This window comes from Trichosurus vulpecula, chromosome 2 (assembly GCF_011100635.1).
Source record: "Trichosurus vulpecula isolate mTriVul1 chromosome 2, mTriVul1.pri, whole genome shotgun sequence".
In the NCBI taxonomy this organism is placed as follows: domain Eukaryota; kingdom Metazoa; phylum Chordata; class Mammalia; order Diprotodontia; family Phalangeridae; genus Trichosurus; species Trichosurus vulpecula.
This window is the reverse complement of record NC_050574.1, coordinates 41,342,876-41,362,881: the sequence shown is the minus strand read 5'-3', so window position 1 is coordinate 41,362,881 and position 20,006 is coordinate 41,342,876. Positions and strand designations below refer to the sequence as shown.

The window sequence follows — 20,006 nt, the reverse complement described above, 5'->3', positions numbered from 1 at the left end:
TTCTTTCTTCCTTTCTTTCTCTGAATTTTCTTTCACAATATGGCTAATATGGAAATATGTTTTGCATGACTGCACATGTACAACCTATATCACATTGCTTGCCTTTTCAATGAGAGGCAAATGGAAGGAGGGAAAGAATTTGGAACTCAAATTTTTTAAAAGAATGTTAAAAATTGTTTTTGAATGTAATTGGAAAAAATAAACAAAATATTAAAAATTTAAAATAAAATCACTGTACATATTCTTTTGTGGGCTCTGATTACTTCACTTTGCCTCAACTCGTCTAAATCATTCCATGTTTCTCAGTGTTTATCATATTGGTCATTCATACAGCATACTAAAATCCCATTTCATTCTTGTACCATAATTTGTTTAGCCAGTCCCCAATCATAGGCATCTTTTTTTTTTCCAGTTCTTTGCTACCACAAAGAGTGCTACTAGAAATATTTTGGCATATATGGGGTCTTTTTCTTATCAGTGATCTCCTTGGGGGTATATACCTAACAGTGGAAGCCACTGGGAATATGGGGAAATGACACAGTTTGCTGAAGGTGTAATTCATCTGAGCCTGATGTCTTGGGCTCATAAAAGGCAACTAGGTTCTCTTTCACTATCTCCTTACTGATAGGGAAATTTTAGATATGTATATCCTCCTTCTGGACAAGTGGTCTATAGTTCCCTCCCAAGATCAAGTTGCTTTTCTCTCTCCCTCCCTTGATTCCCACCCTAATGCTTTCTACCATCTCTCATACCTCTGGTTCCTGGATATCCTAACACAAGATTCTCTTCCCATTTGTCTGACTGTTCCTTCCAGGCTCCTTTGATGGTTCTTGAACTTTGTCACTGCCACTGTTCCTCCAAGCAGGGGGGTGCTGATAAATGTTTAACAACTGGTTCTCTAGCTGCAAAAAAGGTACCAAACTTCACTGGTAGAGATTCTTCAGGTGGGAGCTCCCTTCATGACACACTTTTAAGTTTCATCTGAATCAGTAACATTTTCTTCATCACTTTCTTAAGTCTAGACAACCAACACAACAATAAAGCAAGCTCTGGTTTGTAGCATTTTCCAATTTATCAGCTGTAAATACTCAAACTGAAACTTAACTATTGACCTCTACAATACAGAAGTAAGGAACTGCCTCCAGCACATCCCTGCCCCGCCCCACCCCCAGACAAATCTCTGTCCTGTTCCTCTTCTCTCTTTCTCTCTTCATCTCACTTAGTGATCTCCCAAGCATTCCATTAAACATGTCCAATTCCAATTGGCATCCTTATGGGGATGATTTTTGAGTCTATATATCTAGCCCTGATTTCTCTGCTGAGCTGTCATCTCATATCACCAACTGCCTTTTGAATATTTCAAAGTGGACATCCCATAAGCATTTCTTTTTTCTTTCTTTTTTTGGGGGGTGGGGAGTAATCGGGGTTAAGTGACTTGCCCAGGAACACACAGTTAGTAAATGTCTGAGGTCAGATTGGAGCTCAGATCCTCTTAACTATCCACTGTACCACCTAGCTGCCCCTTAAGCATCCCAAACAATACAAGCCCAAACACAGCTCATTATCTCTACTGCCCTCCCCTTCCCAACCTTCCCTTTTCCAAACTTCCCTGTTACTGGCAAGAGCGTTGCCATCAGTCCCCTAAGTCACCCAGGCTCATCCCCTTGGTCAACTGTGACTCCTCCCTCCCACTCAGCCCACATGTTGCCTAACAGATCTTGTGGTCCTCAGACTCTCTCCACTCACGTAGCCACCACCCTAGTTCAGGCTCATGAACCATTTGCAGCTGCTGGCATAGTGGGTAGAATGCCAGGAAGACCTGAGACTTTAGACACTTACTAGCTGTTGTGAGTCATTTAACCTCTTAGTGACCACAGGTTATAGAAAAGATACCAAACTTCACTGGTAGAGATTCTTCAGGGGGGAGCTCCCTTCACCAGTGAAAACACGGATCCCATCCCTCCTTCCCTTCCCCTTGAGAACAATGTCCTTGAGCTTAGCACAGAATTTTGCATATATTAGGCACCTGATAAATGTTTCTTGATTGTTGTTTGATTGAAAAATGATGCTACTTCCTTGCTACTTGGATATTTTTGGTTCCTTTCAAATTCAGCTATAACCTTCCTTAGCCACACTCCAGGCATTCCAACAAATCTCAGTGACCCATATGAGGGTAATTTTTCTCCTTGTATGAAGAAATATCTTTAGTTCATTTTGCTTATTAAGCATACTTTTATTTTAATATATTTTTCAAAATAACATGCAAAAATAATTTTAATGTTTTTTTAAAAAGTTTTGAGTTCTTAGCCATATTTTTAAATTATAATTTTTTCCATTAACAAGTATTTATTTTATATCCCTTCCACCTCTACCATCCCAACCACTGGGAAAAAAAAGAAAAACAAAACCCTTGTTACAAGTATGCATAGTTAAGCAAAATAAATAAATGTCTAAATTGGCCATGTCTATAAATGGCTCTCCTTTTGCATCTCCAATCCATCACCTCTCTGTCGGGAGATGGGTGGCATGTTTCATCATTGGCAATTTCTCTGGAATCATGGTTGCTCATTGCACCAATCAGAGTTCTGAAGTCTTTCAAAGCTGTTTGTCTTTACAATATAGTTATTTTATAAATTGTTCTCCTGGTTCTGTTCACTTCATTCTGCATCATTTCATGAATATTTTCCCAGGTTTGTCCAAAATCACCCCTTCATCATTTCTTCCAACATGATAGTTTTCCCAAACAATCATACACCACAATTTGTTTGGCCATTCCCCCATTGAGGGGTATCTGCTCAGTTTCCAGTTCTTCATTGCCACAAAAAGAGCTGCTTTACATATTTTTTGTATATATGGGCCCTTTTGCTCTTTCTTTGATTTCTCTGGGGATATAAGCCTAATAGTGGTCAGAAGATAAGCACAGTTGTTCCAAATTGATTTCCAGGAAGGCTGGACCAGTTCAGAGATTATCCATATTTTTAAAAATGTGTACATGAATATCTGAGTCCCTAGGCTTTGTTGGCCCACAGCAGGGCATTTATTCTAGGTAGATCTTTCACATTAGAATGGGAGAATGTTGAAGCTGGGAGGGACCTTATGGTAGAGAGTGTCAGAGCCAAGTGGTCCCCAGACAATCTACTTCAACCATTTCATAGATGGGTAAACTGACTCAGAGAGAAGAGACCCGGCCAGGTTCACACAGTGGAGTAAAGACAGAATCAGGACTGGAGCTCAGGACTCTTTCTATTTCCCTTGGCCTTACTGTGGTTAAATTATTTACAAAGTGGTTGAGAAGTGAGCACCAACATCACCCTTTGGTGTTTTTTCTTTCATGGAACCAGATATCTGTGCTGGTGTCAGAAAGTTCTCTCCTCCCAGGTGTTGGATTCAGTAGGAGGAAATGTCATATAAATGGTCAGAACAAGGTAGTCACTTAATGGTTAAGCAATGATGCAAAAAAAAATATGTTTGAAGCCATTACTTTTACACATTCATAGTCTATCACTGGACTCATCTTTGTAGGTTCCTCAGGAGTCTGCCTGGGTCTTTTCCTCTCCTCTCCTCCCCAATTCTCCCTTCCTCTCCTCTCTCCTCCCTTCCTCTCTCTTCTCCTCCCATTCTCTCCCTGTTCTCCTCAAAGAGGGCAGTCCGTGCCATCAGGAAGCTTACATTTCAATGGCTTACATTTCACACACACACACACACACACACACACACACACACACACACACAGAGAGAGAGAGAGAGAGAGAGAGAGAGAGAGAGAGAGAGCTGAAAAGTGTGTATGGAGGAGGGGGATGCAGAGAGATGGAGGCCTGATGGAGGAGGCTGGTGCGTCGGGGTAGAGCTGGGAGAGGCTTGAGCATGGTGGTCCTGAGTCTCCCAAGTAGAGGATCGATGGGAGGAAGGGACCACAGGGGCAGGGGCATCACCCAGGGTGAGAAGTCTGCTAGAGCTGGTGAAGTACACAGAAACAGGCCCAGAGCTCCAGGTTTCTGAATATCCTTTACACTCTTTGGTGTGGTGCTCCCGAGGTGCCAAGAGCTGGGGCACAGCTTCTGTGCTGGGCACGTGGAATGGGGAATCTGCATCAGTTTGTCCTTGGCTCCCAATTCGGCTGATCCAGGAATGTCCTACAGAAGATGGAACATGTGGAATCCTCCAGACCTTTCCAAAGATACTCCTCCAGCTAGGAAGAAAAGAGGGAAAGAGAGCTGAGCTTCGACCTCTTCTTCTCCCCACCAACCCCTGCCCCCCGCAAGTGATTCCTCCTCGGACGTCTTTACTGGGACACACACCTCTCCCAAATGACTGTCAGTTCCACTCTTCTGTATTTCTCCAGCCTCAGTTTCTCTCCAGAGCCCCAGGTCCCCATTGCCAGCTGATTACAGAACACTTCCCACTGAGCATCCTGCAGGCATCTTGAACTCACTGTCCAAAATGGAGAAGCACAACTGATAGAAAATGCTGGATTGGAAGCAGGCAGCCTTGAACTGAAATTCTGCTTCTGATACTCTCAGAGGCAGCTAGGTAGCACTGCAGTAGATAGAGCCCTGGGCCTGGAGTCAGGAAAACCTGAGTTCAAATCTAGCCTCAGACACTTAGTAGCTGTGTGACCCTGGGCAAGTCACTTAACCTCTGCCTAACTCAGGTTCCTTATCTGAAAACAGAGACAATAAGAGCCTTATTTCCCAGGGTTGTTGTGAGGATCAAATGAGATAATATTTGTAATGCACTTTTCACAATGCCTCATGCATAGTAGGTGCTTAATAAATGCTTGTTTCTTTCCTTCCTGTCTGTGTGACCACACCATGTCACTAAATTTCTCTTAGGTTTTCTCATCTTTAAAAATAATAAGAATAATTGTACTATCTAGCTCACAGGCTTGTTATGGGGCTCAAATAAGATAAAAATAAGTACTTTAAAATCTTAAAATATTATGTAAATTTCACCTACTATTGTTCTTTCCCTAATAATCCTGATCTTCCTCTATGCTTCCCTACATAGCCCAGGCCCCCTTCAATTGTTGGCCCCTAGAAAGTTACCCCAGGTTGAAGGAATTTGAGGGGCTGGCATCTACTCAAAACTATAACTCATGAGCCCCCATAGATGTTTCTTATATCAGACCAACCGTGGAACACATTAGCCCAAAGTGAAAGGCATTAGTTAAACAACACAGTAAAATAAATGACAAAGGAAATATACTCCCCATGAATGGGGGTGGGAAGTACTCTCTCTGACAGGTTACTGCACCATTGGTAGGAGAGGGAATACACAAAGAGAATATATGTGGCCAGGTTCCTCACACTGAGGGGTAGGGCAATACAAGTGGGAGAGGGCAGTTAACACTATATTCCTCCTGGAACACCTCTTTGTCTCCAAGCTTCTAGTGCTCCTGCTGCCATCAGTGGCATTGCTGATAGTCTCTGACTTCATGCTGATCGTGCCACTGCTTGGACCCTACTGTTGGTCTCTTCTCTCCACTATATTGCCACCTGCTACTGTTTGTTCCAAGTTGCAATCTGATGGCACTCTGCTACTGCCATTTGCAGACCGAGCAAGAAGGTCTATCCCTTTGGTAGTCCTGAGGGTTATGTCGGCTCTTTTATGATTCGGCCAACCAAAGAAGTCCCAAGTCAGTGTCTGCCTTTTGCACTATTTTTTCTCCTGGTTCAGCTACCATTCTTAGAATTCAGTGAATGAGAAAAAATGAGAAATGAGAAAAATGAGAAAGTTCCTTTAAAATACACATTTTTATTTATACTTTTGTTTCTTTACATCACCTGCATTACCCTATGCATCCCTCTTCCTTCCCCTGCCAGAGAACCATACTTTAGAACAAAGAATTTTTTACTTTTTTTTTTTTGGAGGGGAGAAGGTGGGGCAATTGGGGTTAAGTGACTTGCCCAAGGTCACACAGCTAGTAAGTGTGTCAAGTGTCTGAAGTCGGATTTGAACTCAGGTTCTCCTGACTCCAGGGCTGGTGCTCTTCTCACTGCACCACCTAGCTGCCCCTAGAACAAAGAATTTTTAAAAGAAAAAAAGAAAAGAAAAAATTCTGCACAACTCATCAACATATTAAAAAAATCCTGTCATTAAATACAGCATTCTATCTCATGGACACTGATCTCTGCAAAGAAGAAAGAGGGAGACATTTTCTCATAGCTCTCTTTTGGGTCCAAGCTTGTTCTTCATAATTTTGCAACATTGTGTTTTGGTTATTTTGTAGTTAATGTTCTTTCCATTTACATTATTGCAGTCAGTGGGTACATTGTGTTTTTGGTTTTACTTGTGTCATTTTCATCAGTTCATGTCATTCTTCTTGGGCTTCTCTATAGTCATCATATTGGGCATTTCTTACAGCAGTCATATTCTATTACATTCACATACCACAATTTGTTTAGCTATTTCCCAATCAATGGGCATATATTTTGTTTCTTGTTCTTTGCTACCACAAAAGTGTTGTTATAAATATTTTGGCATGTATGATTTAGCCAGGAAGCATAACGGGAATTATACCATAAGTTTCTTGTTGTTGTTGTTGTTGTTCTTCTTCTTCTTCTTCTTCCTCTTCCTCTTCTTCTTCTTCTTCTTCCTCTTCCTCTTCCTCTTCCTCTTCCTCTTCTTCTTCTTCTTCCTCTTCCTCTTCTTCTTCTTCTTCTTCCTCTTCCTCTTCCTCTTCCTCTTCCTCTTCTTCCTCTTCCTCTTCCTCTTCCTCCTCTTCCTCTTCCTCTTCCTCTTCCTCTTCTTCTTCTTCTTCTTCTTCCTCTTCCTCTTCCTCTTCCTCTTCTTCTTCTTCTTCTTCTTCTTCTTCTTCTTTCCCTCTGTCTCTGTGTGTCACTCTCTGTCTCTCTCTCTGTCTCCCTGTCTCTCTGTGTCTCCCTGTCTCTTTCTGTCTCTGTTTCTCTGTCTCTGTCTGTCTCTCTGTCTCTGTCTCTCTGTCTCTCTCTGTCCCTCTCTCCCTCCCTCCCCTCTCCTCTTCCCCTCATTAACCTCCTTGGAGTGTATACCAAGCAATAGTATCTTTGGGTCAGAGGGCATGGATATTTTAGCTAATGTATTCACACAATTCCAAATTGCTTATTGAGAGGATTGTAACAATTCACATCTTGGCTGACAATGCTTTAGTTAGCCTAGACAATTCTTGTTCATCCCCATCATTCCCCTTGTCACTCCATGCCAATCACCCTCTAGGAACTTTATTCAGAAAGACAGAAGGGAAGGGTTGAGCTGGGGATTTTCTCTCCTATCTTCACCATCCCTATTTCTTTTAAGGAGGGCATTACCCTCCCAGTCACCCAAGTTCATAACCTGAGGGATCCTTGACTTCTCTTTCCCTAACCTCTCTGATTGCCCAATTCAATTTCCCATTCTTGCCACTTGTTGGCAATTCTTCTTCCATCCACAGCATAGGTCACACCCATCCCCTCTTCTCCACTGACACAGCAACTCCCTGAGACCAAGCCCTCATCATCCCTCATCAGAACTATTAGAGCTGGTTTCCAGGTGGTGCTTCCCTCTTCCAGTCTCTCTCTTCTCCAATCTGTCCCCATAACATGGACCAAATCATTTCCCAGGTCTGATATCACTCTACTGCCTACAGATCTTCACCGATTCCTTGCTTGGATCATACGTCTATAGCTGGAAGTAGGGGCATTTTGGTCAATGTTTAACAAATGGCTCATTGAGGAAAAAAATGTACAGGAAACACTTTTAAGTTCAATTTGCATGATTCACATTCTCTCCATCCCTTTCTTGAATCTAGCCAAGCAACAAAATAATAACTCAAACCTTAATTTATAGCCATTTGCTGATTTCAGAGGTATAAATGCTCATGCTGAAAATTTGACAGTCAGCACTCATGAACCTTTATGAACTGGTTGTAAGTGACCTTAGAGGTCATCTAGGCCAACCCCCTCCCCCTCATTTTTTAGAAGAAGGAATTGAGAGGGCAGCTAGGTGGTACAGTCCATGGAGCCTAAGCTCAGGAGCCACTTCTTCCATGAAGCCTTCCTTGATTCTCTTCCCCTCTCCACATTCAGAATACACCCCTCCCAATTGCTGATTCTGTCTTTATCTTCCAATTTTTGTACAGTCATTTTTCAGTTGTGTTTGACTCTTTGTGACCCAATTTGGGGTTTTCTTGGCAGAAATATGGGTCTAGTTTGCCATTTCCTTCTCTAGCTCATTTTATAGGTGAGGAAACTGAGGCAAACAAGGTGAAGTGACTTGCCCAGGGTCACACAGCTAAGAAGTCTCTGAGGCTGAATTCTCTCCACTGTGCCACCTGGCTGCTTTGTGTTTATTTCTCAGAATACATGTTTTAGTCCCTAATAAGCTCCTTGAGGATGGGCTCCATTTTTGTCTTTACATCATAGGGTCATAGGATTATAGATTTAAAGACACAAGAGATCTCAGAGGTCACCAGTATAACCCCTTCATTCTATGTAAGAGGCCCAGAGAGGATGACTTATTTTTCCAAGGCCACACAGGTAGCAAAGCTGCAATTTGAATCCAGACCCTCTGCCCCCAAATCCTGTTCTTTCCAAGGTTCTTTCTTCCCAACCCAGTTTTAAGGCCCCTCCCAGCCCTGACATTTCCTATTCTAAGCCCCCTCCCAGCCCTGACATTCCCTGTTCTAAGCCCCCTCCCAGCTCTGACATTCCCTGTTCTAAGGCCCCTCCCAGCTCTGACATTCCCTGTTCTAAGGCCCCTCCCAGCTCTGACATTCTCTCTTCTAATGGCCTTCCCAGCCCTGACATCCCCTGTTCTAAGGCCCTTCCTAACTCTGACATTGCCTGTTCTCAGGGCCCTCCTCAGCCTTGGCATTCAGGTGTTCTCCACAAATAAGATCCTGAAGCACTTGGCACAGGACCTGGCACAGCACCGATGTTTAATGCATGCCTGTCCCCTCCCTCCCTCAGCTGTGCTTCTCACTGCTCCAACACAGCTGCTCTCTCCTTGGGGGAGCCAAACCCCAATTTCACCAGCTATGATTCTGATAGCTCCTTCTACAAGAGCACATGTCCCTTCCCAGCAGCCACAGTCCACAAAGTGCTGGCCCTGCACCAACCAGCCAAGGATGACCAGAGGAGGCCCAGAGAGTGAAGCTGAGCGGTCTGGGGCCAGGTAGCCCAGCCAGCAGGGGCATGGCTGGGGCCCTGATTCCCAGGACCCCTTCCTGCTGCCCTGGAGCCTGCAAAGGGGCCCAAGGAGGGCAGCTGCTGAGGCTCTGGCCTCTCTGAGCTGGCTGGGAAGGCCATGGAGGGCCCCTGTGCTCCAACAGGGTCTTCTCTACCATCTCCCCTGATTCATGCAAATGAGGCTGGAGCCTGGTCTAGAGGCCACACTGGTCCTTAGAGTTCTCATTTTTTATTTTGGCAAGAAAAGGGACCCCTCCCCTAGGCACCCCACAAAAAAGCCAACTGCTGGTTGCGTGCCACCCTGGGGGGTTGCCGGGTCAGAATCCATCTGAACATCCGTCAGAGGGCAGGGGTCAAAGCCTGTGGCAGGAGACTGTGAGGGCCAGGAGGCCAGAGGTCATGGCATCTTGAAGGGCCGAGGATGAGCCTGGGGCTTGGATCCTGGGGTTTCTTGAGGAAGCACCTCAGTATCCTTGCAGGCTTGAAGGAGGTCTGAGATCCCGGAGCAGGAGAAGGCTGGGGTCCCTCGGTGACCTTCGGGGTAGGGGCTGAGGGGAGGGAGGGGTGGGGGGAGAGAGGCTCCCACTGGGGCCATTTGGCACAAAATGAGGGGGTTGGGGGTACTGAATTGGGTGTGGGGTGGGGAAGGGAAGCTGCTGGCCATCAAGGCCTGTTGGGGCCCAGGACTCAGGCTGGGCCAACCCCCACCCCCCTAAAACCTCTCTGGGCTGTGTGTGTATGTGGGGTGCCAGCCCTCAGATGGGGGGCACAGCCCCCGCATTGGTATGGACGCTGAAGTACTCAGGAAAGCCAGGGTGAGGCCTGTGGATCTGGGGGGCATGGAGCTGGTAAGGGGGCGGCAGGCCCTCCCCAGCGGGGGCCGGGGGTGGAGAGGCCTGCTTGGCCATGGTCACCACCCGGCCCCTTGGAGGTTCTGCTGCCGCTGTCTCCTCCACCTGCTTCCCAGCCTGGGGGGAGGGGGAGGGTTCAGGGAGGGGAGGGGATGATCAGTTGCTGGTGGGAATTCACAGGAGGAGGGGAGTATATGGTCCCCAAAGTCTCCTCTCCCCCCTCCCTAGGAAAGATCCCTCCCCCCCCACCCCTGGTGACTCAATCCGGGAGAGTGAGGAAGCGCCCCTGGCGAGTGGGGAGGGGGGCCAGATACTCTAAGGGCATAGTTAAGTCATGTGTGATGAATTCTGGGGGTGGGGTCAGGGGCCGAGTGGCCAGGACTGGGGAACGGGGAGGGGGAGGGGGGACCTGGAAGGCTGGGGGAGGGGGGACTCGTGGGGCCGGGGGTGGGGTCCGAAGCAAGGCCAGGACCCAGGATGGGAGGGGTGGGGGTGGGCTCCTGAAGCCTAGGGGTGGGGTCATCGGGGTCCTGGGTGTGAGGCGGTCAGAGGTCTGTGGGGGTGGGGCAGGGACAGGAGTGAGGTACTCTAGGGGTGGGGCCAGGAGCTGGGAGGGGAGAGGGGCATCCTCAGGGCCTGGGAGGGGAGCCTGAGTGAGCAGCCAGGTCCTCAGGGGGCGGAGCCAGCTCCCAGGGGGAGTAGCTGGGACCCGGATGGCAGAGCTTACGCTGGCCCCTGATGCTGAAGGGATGGAGAAGAGCTCCGTGAAGTTGGGGACTGAGTCGCTGATGAAAGTCACGTTTCCGTAGACATGCTGAGGGAAGGACTTGTCTGATGGGGCCCCTTCTGGCCCGGGGCCCCCAGCTGAAGCAATCTGGGAGGTTCGCACATGGTAGGGGAAATTCTTGTTGGCAGCTGAGGGCCTGGTCATGATCTGGAAGGGATGATGAGGGAGATACATGAGATGATGGGGGACAGAGGGATGGCGGGGCGGAACGATGGAGGGCAGAGGAATGGGGGACAGAGGGATGGGGGACAGAGAGATGGGTGGGCAGAGGGATGGAGGATCAGAGGAATGAGGGACAGAGGGAGGGGAGATGGAGAGATGTAGGGGCAGGGAGGAGACAAGGGCCAGCCTTGAATGCCCCTCCACCTTACTCCCATCCCTGTCCTCACCAGGAATACCCCATGTGCATAGAGGTGAATGCCCAGCTGTATGCCATTGACGATCTTTTCTCGGGCCCACTTGGGGATGCCAAAGTTAGCAATGAGGGCCATGACAGGGACAGCAAAGAACCTGGGGAGGGGGAGTGAAGATGGGGATGAGCCCTGACCTCTGCCCACCTCCCACTCCCTGGCCCCAGGTCCTGCTCCCTAACGGGCAGGGGGGGAGGGGTCCTGTGCACAGGGACCAGTGACCACCCCTCCCCCCAGCACAGTGCCCAAGGTCCCTCCCCAGATCAGGGTCTCCCAGGCCAGGCCAGGGCTATGGTCTCACCAGAAGATGTCAGAGGCAGAGAAGGTGCCTGGATTAGGAGAGGTCAGAGGTCAGGAGGGGGAGTTTTGAGCAAAGGTCAGGGAACAGACATAAATAAAAGTCAGAGGTCACAGGATCAGAAGGAGCTTGGAGGTCACAGGGGATGTGGGTCAGGTATCAGAGTGGGGAATGCAGGGGTCAGAAGGGGTTAGAGGTGAAGTGTCAGTGTTTGACAAGGCCAGGCTGCCAAGGTCCAGAGGCCTCACCAGAGGCTGTAGACCTCCCTAGGACATCTCACCAGAGCGTGTAGGCTGCAAAGAACGGCCCATAGAACGGTTGTTTCTCAGGGAAGTGTCTCAGGGACACCAGCACAGCGTAACAGAACCACACATAGGCGGCCACCTGGAGGCCGATGAGCCCATAACCAGCCGGAGACTCATAGGTGTACAGCACCTGCCCAGGGTCAAAGAACTGGCCCCCAAAAGGAGAAAGAGCCGTGAGGCCCCAATCCTCAGGTCCTAGCCCTGCATTTTACAGATGAGGAAACTGAGGCACACAGAGCAGAGGCCACCCAGGAAGTAAGTAGGCTGAGCCAAAAATCAAACCGGGTCCTCTGACTCCAGATCATGGTCAGACTCAGTGACAGAAACAATGAAGGGCAGGCAGGGCCAGAGGGACCAGAAGAACAGACCCAGCTGCCAGTCACAAACACAGGAAGGGAAATGTCGGGTCCTGGTGGGGCTCCTAAGGAGGTGAACACTGGCCTCTGGGAGCCAGTGGATAGGCAGACCTGTGGAGGGTCCCCTGGGGGGCCAGGCCAAGGTAGAAGCCCCCAACCCTTTGCATCGTTTCTCTATGACAAACTGCCTTCCCAGTGAGTCAGAAAAAGACAAGCTCTTACCCCAAATATAGCCCTCTCTCCAGAGCAAATCATGAGAGGCAGAAGCAGAGAAAGCTAGAGAGAGGCAGTCAGTGCTGCCAGAAAGAGGGGGTGAGGGGCTCTGACCAGGAGACAGGAGCAGAGAGGAGAGGGGACCTGGAGTTCTGAGGAGCACGGGGAGGGAGGGCAGAGACAGAAGAGGCCAGAGGAGCCACTGGAGGAGGGAAGAGGGGAGGAGGGCCAGGACCGGCTCTTACCTCGGCCTCATAGATGAGGAGAACCACGTGTGTGAGTGTGTACAGTGTCATGTAGACGGAGAGCTTCACAGAGCCTGAATGGCTGATCCGGCCCCTGGGGATGGAGGGACAAAAGGCGAGAGAGAGAGAGAGAGAGAGAGAGAGAGAGAGAGAGAGACAGACAGACAGACAGACATGGAGACAGAGAGAGAGGGAATGGAGAGAGAGAGAGAGAGGGAGAGAGAGACACACATACACAGAGAGAGAGACACAGAGAGAGACAGAGAGAGGGAGGAGGAGAGGGAGAGGGAGGGGGAGGGGGAGAGAGACAGGGAGGGAGGGGAGAGGGAGGGAGGGAGGGGGGAGAGAGAGAGAGAGAGAGAGAGAGAGAGAGACAGAGGAATGTGGGGGGTGGAAAGGAAACCATCAGGAAAGAGGGCAATGGCCAGTCCCCCTCCCTCCCCTGCCCCAGCACTGCCCACTCCCACCCGCCAGGGAGCCCGCTCTGCCCCCATGCCCAGGCACCGTGTCACGGTGAAGCCTTTTCCCAACAGGATCAGCATCAGTAAGAAGATGAGGAAGCTGACAGAAAACAGTAGTTTGGCTGAGAGGAGAGAAAGGGAGAGAAGGTGCTCAGAGGGGGCCTCTGCCCAGCCCCCGCTGGTACCCTGCCCTGGTCAGCTTGATCCTCACCCACGATCTTCAGGCTCTCGTTGCCAATGCCATTGCTGGCATATTGACCCCAGTATATGCAGAAAAACAGGAGGCTGAGGACTGTAAAAGGCAAAGCCAAGTCAGTTAATGTGCATTTATTAAGCACCACCTACTGGGAAGACAGGACCAAAGGAGAGCAGTTTCTGCCCACAAAGAGCTATGACTTTACTCAGATCCAAAGAAGGACAGAAGTGGGGTGTGGGGGCAGAGGAGAATCAAAGGCCCCAGATCCCCTAGAGTCTTGAGCAGGGTACCCTCAAAGACTCTGGTTTCCTGGCCCCCCAGCTCTCACCTTCTACTCCTGCTGCTGCCATGAACATCTTATAGGTTGTGTGAAGCAGCTGTCGGCCTTTCAGCAAGTCTGGGGTCAGGGGGGGAGGGGGAGAGGTGTCCATGGGGCATCCCCATCCTCCAAGGTCTCCCCTCTCCTCCCACCTCGGTGTGGTGACTTACAACCAAAGTAGCAGGAGAGGAGGAAGATGAGGGTGAAGATGAGGAGGAAGGTCACATCCGTCTCTAGGATCCCTGGAGAGAGCAGGGATCAGTTCAGGCTCAGACGGTTGCCTAGGAGACTCAGGGTCCTGATGCCTCAGTCCCTGCTGCTCCCCATCCCTGGGAGGAGGGTATCCTGATGCCCTCACAGACACCGGGGGTCTAGGTCTCCAGACTCACCAAATTCATCAGCTGAGAAGTGTTGGGTCCAGAAAGACTTGCCATTGGTCAGCACCATCTCATACTCCAGCTGCAGCCCATCCCCCTGCAGGGTGGCAGGGGGGCCTGAGCCAGGGGGGCCATCAAGGGTGGGGTGAGCAAGCTGGGGGGCATGTGTTGGGGCAGGGTCACCTTACCCCGCACTTGCTGAGGGCGATGTACCACCATCTCTCTCGCACTGAGCGGAAGCTCCGGCCGCTGGAGCAGCTGAGGTAGCGGACACCCCCCTCAGATACCACCTGCCAAGGGGAGCCCGAGGAAGCAAGGGTGAAGTCCACCTCCCCACCCCCTCTTGGAGATAAGCAGCCATCTATTCCGTGTATATCTTGTACGGACCCATTTACATCCACATTGTCTCCCCAAGTAAAGTGTGAGTGTCATGAGGGCAGGGAAACCTTTTGCTTTTCCTTATATCCCTAGCACTGAGCGCAGTGCCCGCCACATAGTTAGATGCTTAATAAATGCTGGCTGATCTCTGCCTCTCACTCTCAGGCCCCGCCCTCTTACATGCAGGCTTCCCCTCTCCCATTCCCAAGCTCTCCCCCCAGGCCTTGCCCCCAAATCTCAGGCCACACCCCCTCCTTCTCCCAGGCCCTGCGCTACTCACCTGACAGCCCGACCAGGGGTACTGGGTGGTAAGGTTGATCACCTGGTTGTTCTCAGGCCTAATGACCGCCTCTTTGGCCAGGCAATCCTGCCACATGGAGGGATGGGCGTGACCGGGCCACCTCCAGGCCTTTACCTCCTCCCAGCTTGACCCTTCCCCAGCTCTTCTCCCTTGGCTCCACCAGTCCCCAATCCCAGCTTTTGACTTTCTCTAGGGGTCTCCCACCTTGTCTTGGGCCTTGTACACTGCGGGCCACTGGGAAGGGTCATCAAAGTAGAGGAGGATGTTCTCACAGCACTTGGCCTGTGAAGAGAGGGATGGGAAGGAGGAGAGGGGGAAGAGGGACTTACCATAGGGAAGGTGTCACTAGGGAGATTCGAGGACAACGGGTGGTATATCAGAGATTAAGACCAGGCTGTCCAACCCTCTCATTCAGCTGGAGAAGAAAGAGGCCACCACAGGGGAAGGGGCTTAGCCAAGATCATAGAGAGGAAATGGCATTTGAACCCAGTTCCTCAGACTCCCAATCTAGTATTCCTTTCCAACTCAGTTTGACGGTCTTAGATAGGGATTGGGGGAGAAGGTCCCATTTCAAGAATCTGGAAGGTCTCCCCCTGGGGACCTGGGGGGATTTTGCCTCAGGGCTTTTGGGGAGAAAGTCTCACCTCAGGATATCTGAACCTGAAGTCCAGCCGGCCATAATCGGAAAGAAAGCAGAATCTTGTCAGGAATACCCAGTCCTAGGGAAGGAAAAGGGTCAGAGCGTCCCCAGATTCCCCTCAGCACCACTGTCCCCTCGCCAAGTCTACACAACATTCTCTTCCCATCTGACCCTAACATTTCTTCCTTCCTGACCCCCTCTCCCTTGCCTCGACCTCAATATCTTTCCAGACCTGATTCCATCTCTCCCACCTACCCCGTTGTCTTCCCAGACCTGACCTCTTCCTGGCCCTAACCCCAATATCTCCGTAGCCTTAAATCCCGACCTCAACATCTCCCTAGCCTGGAGCCCAGCATCTTCCCAGACCTTATCTCAAGGTCTTCGCACACCCGACCTCCCTGGCCTATACCCCAATATCTGCTGCCCTCTTCGGTTCCCAGCCCCCTCCCCTCGCCATGTGCTACTCTTCTCAGGCCAGCCTCTCTTCCCAGCCTTCCTCCCTTGTCCTAGAGACCCTTTCCCTTCTCCTCCCACGGTCCCTTTCGCGGCCCCTTCCCCTCTCCCCAGGTACCCTCTTTAGCCCCGCCCCTCCTAGCCCCGCCCCTTCTTCAGCCCCGCCCCCAGGTGGATTGAGCATCTCCGCGGGCCCCAGGGCGAGGGTCTTCCAAAGCTTGGGGCCCAGAAGGGAGGAGACGGTGATGGGGAAAGGGTCTCCCGGGGGCGGGGTCCAGCGCAGGGCGGCCCGGGCTCCAGGGCGGGGGAGGGGCAGGGTTCCAGGGCGGCTCCCGCTAAGGCTAGGGCCCGGCGCGCTCACCTCTTTGGAGCTGAGGTTGCCCCGCACGTACTTGCCCCAGGCACAGGGGGGCAGCAGCAGCAGCAGCGGCAGCAGCACCATCAGCAGCGCGGGCGCGCGCGGGGGCTCCATTCTGCTCCCGCTCCGGAGACTCCGGCGGGGCCGAGCGCGCGCGCGCACCCGATTAAAGGGCCGCCGCCGCCGCTGGCCGCCCGGCCCCTCCCCCGCCCTCCCTCCGCCCCGCCTCCCCGTCTCCTCTGCGTAGACCTCCGGGGCTGCGACGACCGAACTCTTCCACTGTGCTCATCCCTCCTCTTATCACCCCCATCCCTCTGCACCCATGCTCCTCCTCGGCATCCTCGTCCCTCCCACCCTTCTATCTCTACTCCGGCCTCTGGGGCTGCGAGGACCAGACTCCCCCACGGTGCCCATACTCCTCCTCTGCACCCCCATCCTTCCCATCCCTCTATCTCTACTTCGGACTCCAGGGCTGCGAGGGTTGGACTTTATCCCTACGACCCTCCCGTCTCTTTTCTCTGCTGCTATAGGGGGTTTCGAGTGTCGAGTGGCAACCCAGCCCCCTCGAGGGGAAGAGCTTGTTCCGCTAAGACTGTCTTCCTGTCACGCTCCCTCTTTTTCAGACCCTGGTCCCTGGTCCCTAGTCCCTAGTCCCTGCTCCCAATGGGCATCAGATTGGGCCAGACCTTTCCAGAGATCTGAATCCGGAGTCCAGTGGCCTGTATCCTCAGGTAGGTTTTGCCTGCTGGGTCTCCAGCCGGTCACTCCTCCCTGCTGCAGCTGTATTAGATGACCTCTGTTCCTTCTAGCTCGCTCCCCTTTGCTTTCAGAGATCATTCAGCCCAAACCAGTCATTTCACTGAGTGGAAAAGGAGGCCCATGGGAGGAAGACTTTCCCCAAAGTCACACACTCAAAGTGGTAGCAGAACCAGGCTTCCAACCCAGGCCTCCTAGACCCCCAGCCCTGGACACCTGGCCATGAAGGCGCCTGCCTTCCCTGAGGGTACCTCTGCTCCTTTTTCTGGGTAGACACTTGTGCTTGAGGGGACATGGTAGAAAGAATGCTCAACTCAGTGCAACATAAGTCCTGGCTTTGAGACTCAGCTGCCCCATAGCAGTGTGATGTTGGGCAGGTAACTTAACCTCTTTGTAAGCTGGAGATAAGGGTCTGGGCTCCAGCCACCTCACCATGGTGTGTTGTCAACACCCCCTTACAGAATCGCCAACACTTTCTCCCACCCTGGAACCTAGCACACTTCCTAAAGTCATCCCACTCTGGGATTCTGTTCCCTGGTATGGACGCCAGGACTTTCTGCAGTGCCAGTGACTCAGAAGATGAGCCAAATAGTCTAAATGCACAAAATTGCCAGCATATCTGTCTGGAGACCAAAGCATGGCTGCCTCTGGAAAGCCCCCTCTGCCTCAATTCTACAAGCCATCTCTACAGGACATTTACCCTGGTTCACCCCCTCTCACCAGGACTAGAGCAAATGTTTTCCAGCTGGTGTTAGCTTCCAGACCCTCCCACTCCAAAGACTGCGTCCTCCACACAAGGGCCACACAAAATCCTCTTCTTAAAGCACAGGGCCCTCACTCTCACTCCCCTGCTCTAGGGTTCACCAACTTTCTTTTAAGATCAAGCTGAACAGGAGGGCCTAATCCTGGGCCCAATCCTACTACTGGCCTGGGAGCTTTCACCTGCTCCACTTCTGACCTCTGCCCATTGCCTTGCTGAACAGGTTCACTAGACGTTACACAACCTCAACCGGGCCCTCGAGGTACCCAGGCAATGCTTTTACACTTCCCTAATTAATTCACCATCCCACTCTTCAGAGCAGCTCTTCCAAACCTCCCATGGTCACCCTTCTCACCACCCTCTCAGCTGAGACCCTTGTTTCCTATTTTATTGAAGAGGCTTAGCTATGAGCTCCCTCTATCCCCTCATCTCACATCACTCAGATGCCTTCCCCCTGTGTCACATGAAGAGGTGGCCCTTCTCCTGACCCAGGAAAACCCTTCTACCTGTACAAGTGACCTCATTCCATCTTATCGACTCCAGCGGGCTGCCCCAACTTCCACATCCCCAATCTCTGACCACTGCTTGCTTCCCTACTGCCAATAAACATGCCCACGTCTTCCCTGTCCTCACTTGACCTATCTGTCCCTGTTAGCTATGGTCCCATATCTCTCCTCTTTGTGGCCAAACTCCTCGAGAAGGCCATCTATAACTGATGCCTCTACTTCTTTTCCTCTCCCTTCTTAACCCTTACAATCCAGTTTCTGACCTTATTCCAGCAAAGCTGCTCTCTCCAAAGTTACCAATGATCTCTTAGTTGACAAATCCAATGGCCTTTTCTTAGTCCTCCTCCTGCCACCTTTGACACTGTGGCTCTCTCTCCCTTGATACTCTTCTCTCTAGGTTTTCAGGATGCCCCCCTCCCTCTTCTCTGTCCCTGTCTACTCCAGATCACACTTTCCAACCACAGGTGTCCTTCAGGGCTTTGTCCTGGCTCCTCTGCTCTCCACCCTCCATACTACTTCACCTGGTGATCCCATGGACTTAATTATTATCTTTATGGGGATAATTCTCAGATCTACTTGTTCAGCCCTAACCTCCAGATTCACATCTTGCAACTCCAACTAGCTATTAGACATCTCAAACTAGATGTCTCCTAACACTTTAAACTTAACATGTCCAAAACTTTCTCCCCACACCTTCCTCCCAGCCACCCCTCACCTTCCCTCCTACTTGTAAAGGCAACACCATCCTCCCAGGCCCTCAGGCTCCCAACCCAGGAGTTATCCTGGACTCCTCACTACTCCCCGGCCCCCCCCCCCCCCCCCCCCCCCCCCCGCCACCATATCCAAGCTGCTGCTTAGGCCTGTTGTCATGTTTGCAGTACCTCCCAAATAGGCTCCCTTCTCTCCCTCTGACACTGCCCCTCCCCACTCTGTCCTGGACTACTGTAGCTCCTGGTGGGTCAGCTGCCTCAAGTCTCTCCCCACTCCTGCTCTTTCTCCATTTAACCACTAAAGAAGTTTCTCTAAAACGAAAGTCTGGCCATATCGGCCCCTGCTCAATAAATTCCAGGGGCTGGGTATTGTCTCTTGGATCAAATACAACATCCTTTTGGACATTCAAAGCCCTTCAGAACCTAGCCCCCTCCTACCTCTCACACCTGACTCCTCAATGCAACTTTTCGATTCAGCAACACCAGATTCCTGACTGTCCCACAAACGAGACCCTCTATCTCTTGGCTCTGGGCATTCTTTTGGCCTGTCCCCCAGGCCTGAAACACTCTGCCCCTGCTCCAACTATTGGCTTTCCTCAAGTCCCAAATAAAAGCTCCCCATTTGCCAGAGGCCTTTCCTAAGCCCCCTTAGTTCTGGTGACTGCCCTCTTTGGATTACCTCAGTTGATCCTGATATAGGTTGTATGCACACAGTTGTTTTCATATTGTCTCTCACCATTAGACTCTGAGCTCCCTGAGGGCTTCCTTTGTATCTGTTGTGCTTGGCACATAGAAGGCACTTAATGCTTATTGACTGGCGACTTTAGGCCACCTCATGGCCTCCTGCTCACCATATTAATGCCAAATTTAGCATCCCTGCTTGGCACAGCCCACAGAACTCAAGAGAGCTGCCAGCCACAGCCCCAGGTAGCTGGCTCGAGACCCTCATGATGACAATTTCTGGCCCTTTGCCATGTCACTTCATATCACTCTCCTTCACCCATTCAGTGCCCCAGCCAAAATGACCTGCTTGCTCTTCTTCCCAGCTCCCCATCCCTTCTCCTCTACCCTCTTAGAATTCCCAGTGTCCCTTGAAGCTCTGCACAGGGATCGATGCTGTGGGCCTTGGCCCTGACCCTGTGCTGACTGCATCCCTCCAGATACCATAAGCTTCTGGGCGTGG

General features: G+C 51.0%; 1 protein-coding gene across 3 annotated transcripts; it reads right to left on the bottom strand.

Annotated features, from left to right (window-relative positions):
- Nucleotides 1–9,356: 9,356 nt before the first annotated feature.
- TMEM145 (transmembrane protein 145) lies at nt 9,357–16,253 on the bottom strand. Of its 3 annotated transcripts, none has more exons than XM_036745686.1 (15): nt 16,095–16,253; nt 15,285–15,359; nt 14,845–14,922; nt 14,620–14,706; nt 14,150–14,251; nt 13,974–14,058; nt 13,755–13,826; nt 13,594–13,662; nt 13,281–13,361; nt 13,113–13,191; nt 12,609–12,702; nt 11,770–11,942; nt 11,171–11,291; nt 10,722–10,928; nt 9,357–10,111 (listed from the first exon to the last, which is right to left on the bottom strand). In XM_036745686.1, exons 1-15 carry the CDS (start codon nt 16,203–16,205, stop codon nt 9,899–9,901), a joined length of 1,647 nt encoding a protein of 548 aa, XP_036601581.1. In that variant the 5' UTR covers nt 16,206–16,253; the 3' UTR covers nt 9,357–9,898. The 3 variants fall into 3 exon arrangements, with proteins under 3 accessions (XP_036601581.1, XP_036601580.1, XP_036601582.1); XM_036745687.1 differs by having other exon boundaries at nt 9,546–9,691; nt 16,095–16,215; XM_036745685.1 differs by having other exon boundaries at nt 9,357–10,928; nt 16,095–16,231.
- Between the last annotated feature and the right edge of the window lie 3,753 nt (nt 16,254–20,006).

Excerpts from the sequence above, each read along its gene's own strand:
- TMEM145 (XM_036745685.1), bottom strand. The coding sequence starts at position 16,205 with ATGGAGCCCCCGCGCGCGCCCGCGCTGCTGATGGTGCTGCTGCCGCTG. Across the intron at positions 14,923-15,284 it reads TCAGGTTCAGATATCCTGAG|GCCAAGTGCTGTGAGAACAT; the intron begins GTGAGACTTTCT and ends CTCTCTTCACAG. Across the intron at positions 11,292-11,769 it reads TTTGCAGCCTACACGCTCTG|GTTCTTTGCTGTCCCTGTCA; the intron begins GTGAGATGTCCT and ends CCCCCTCCCCAG.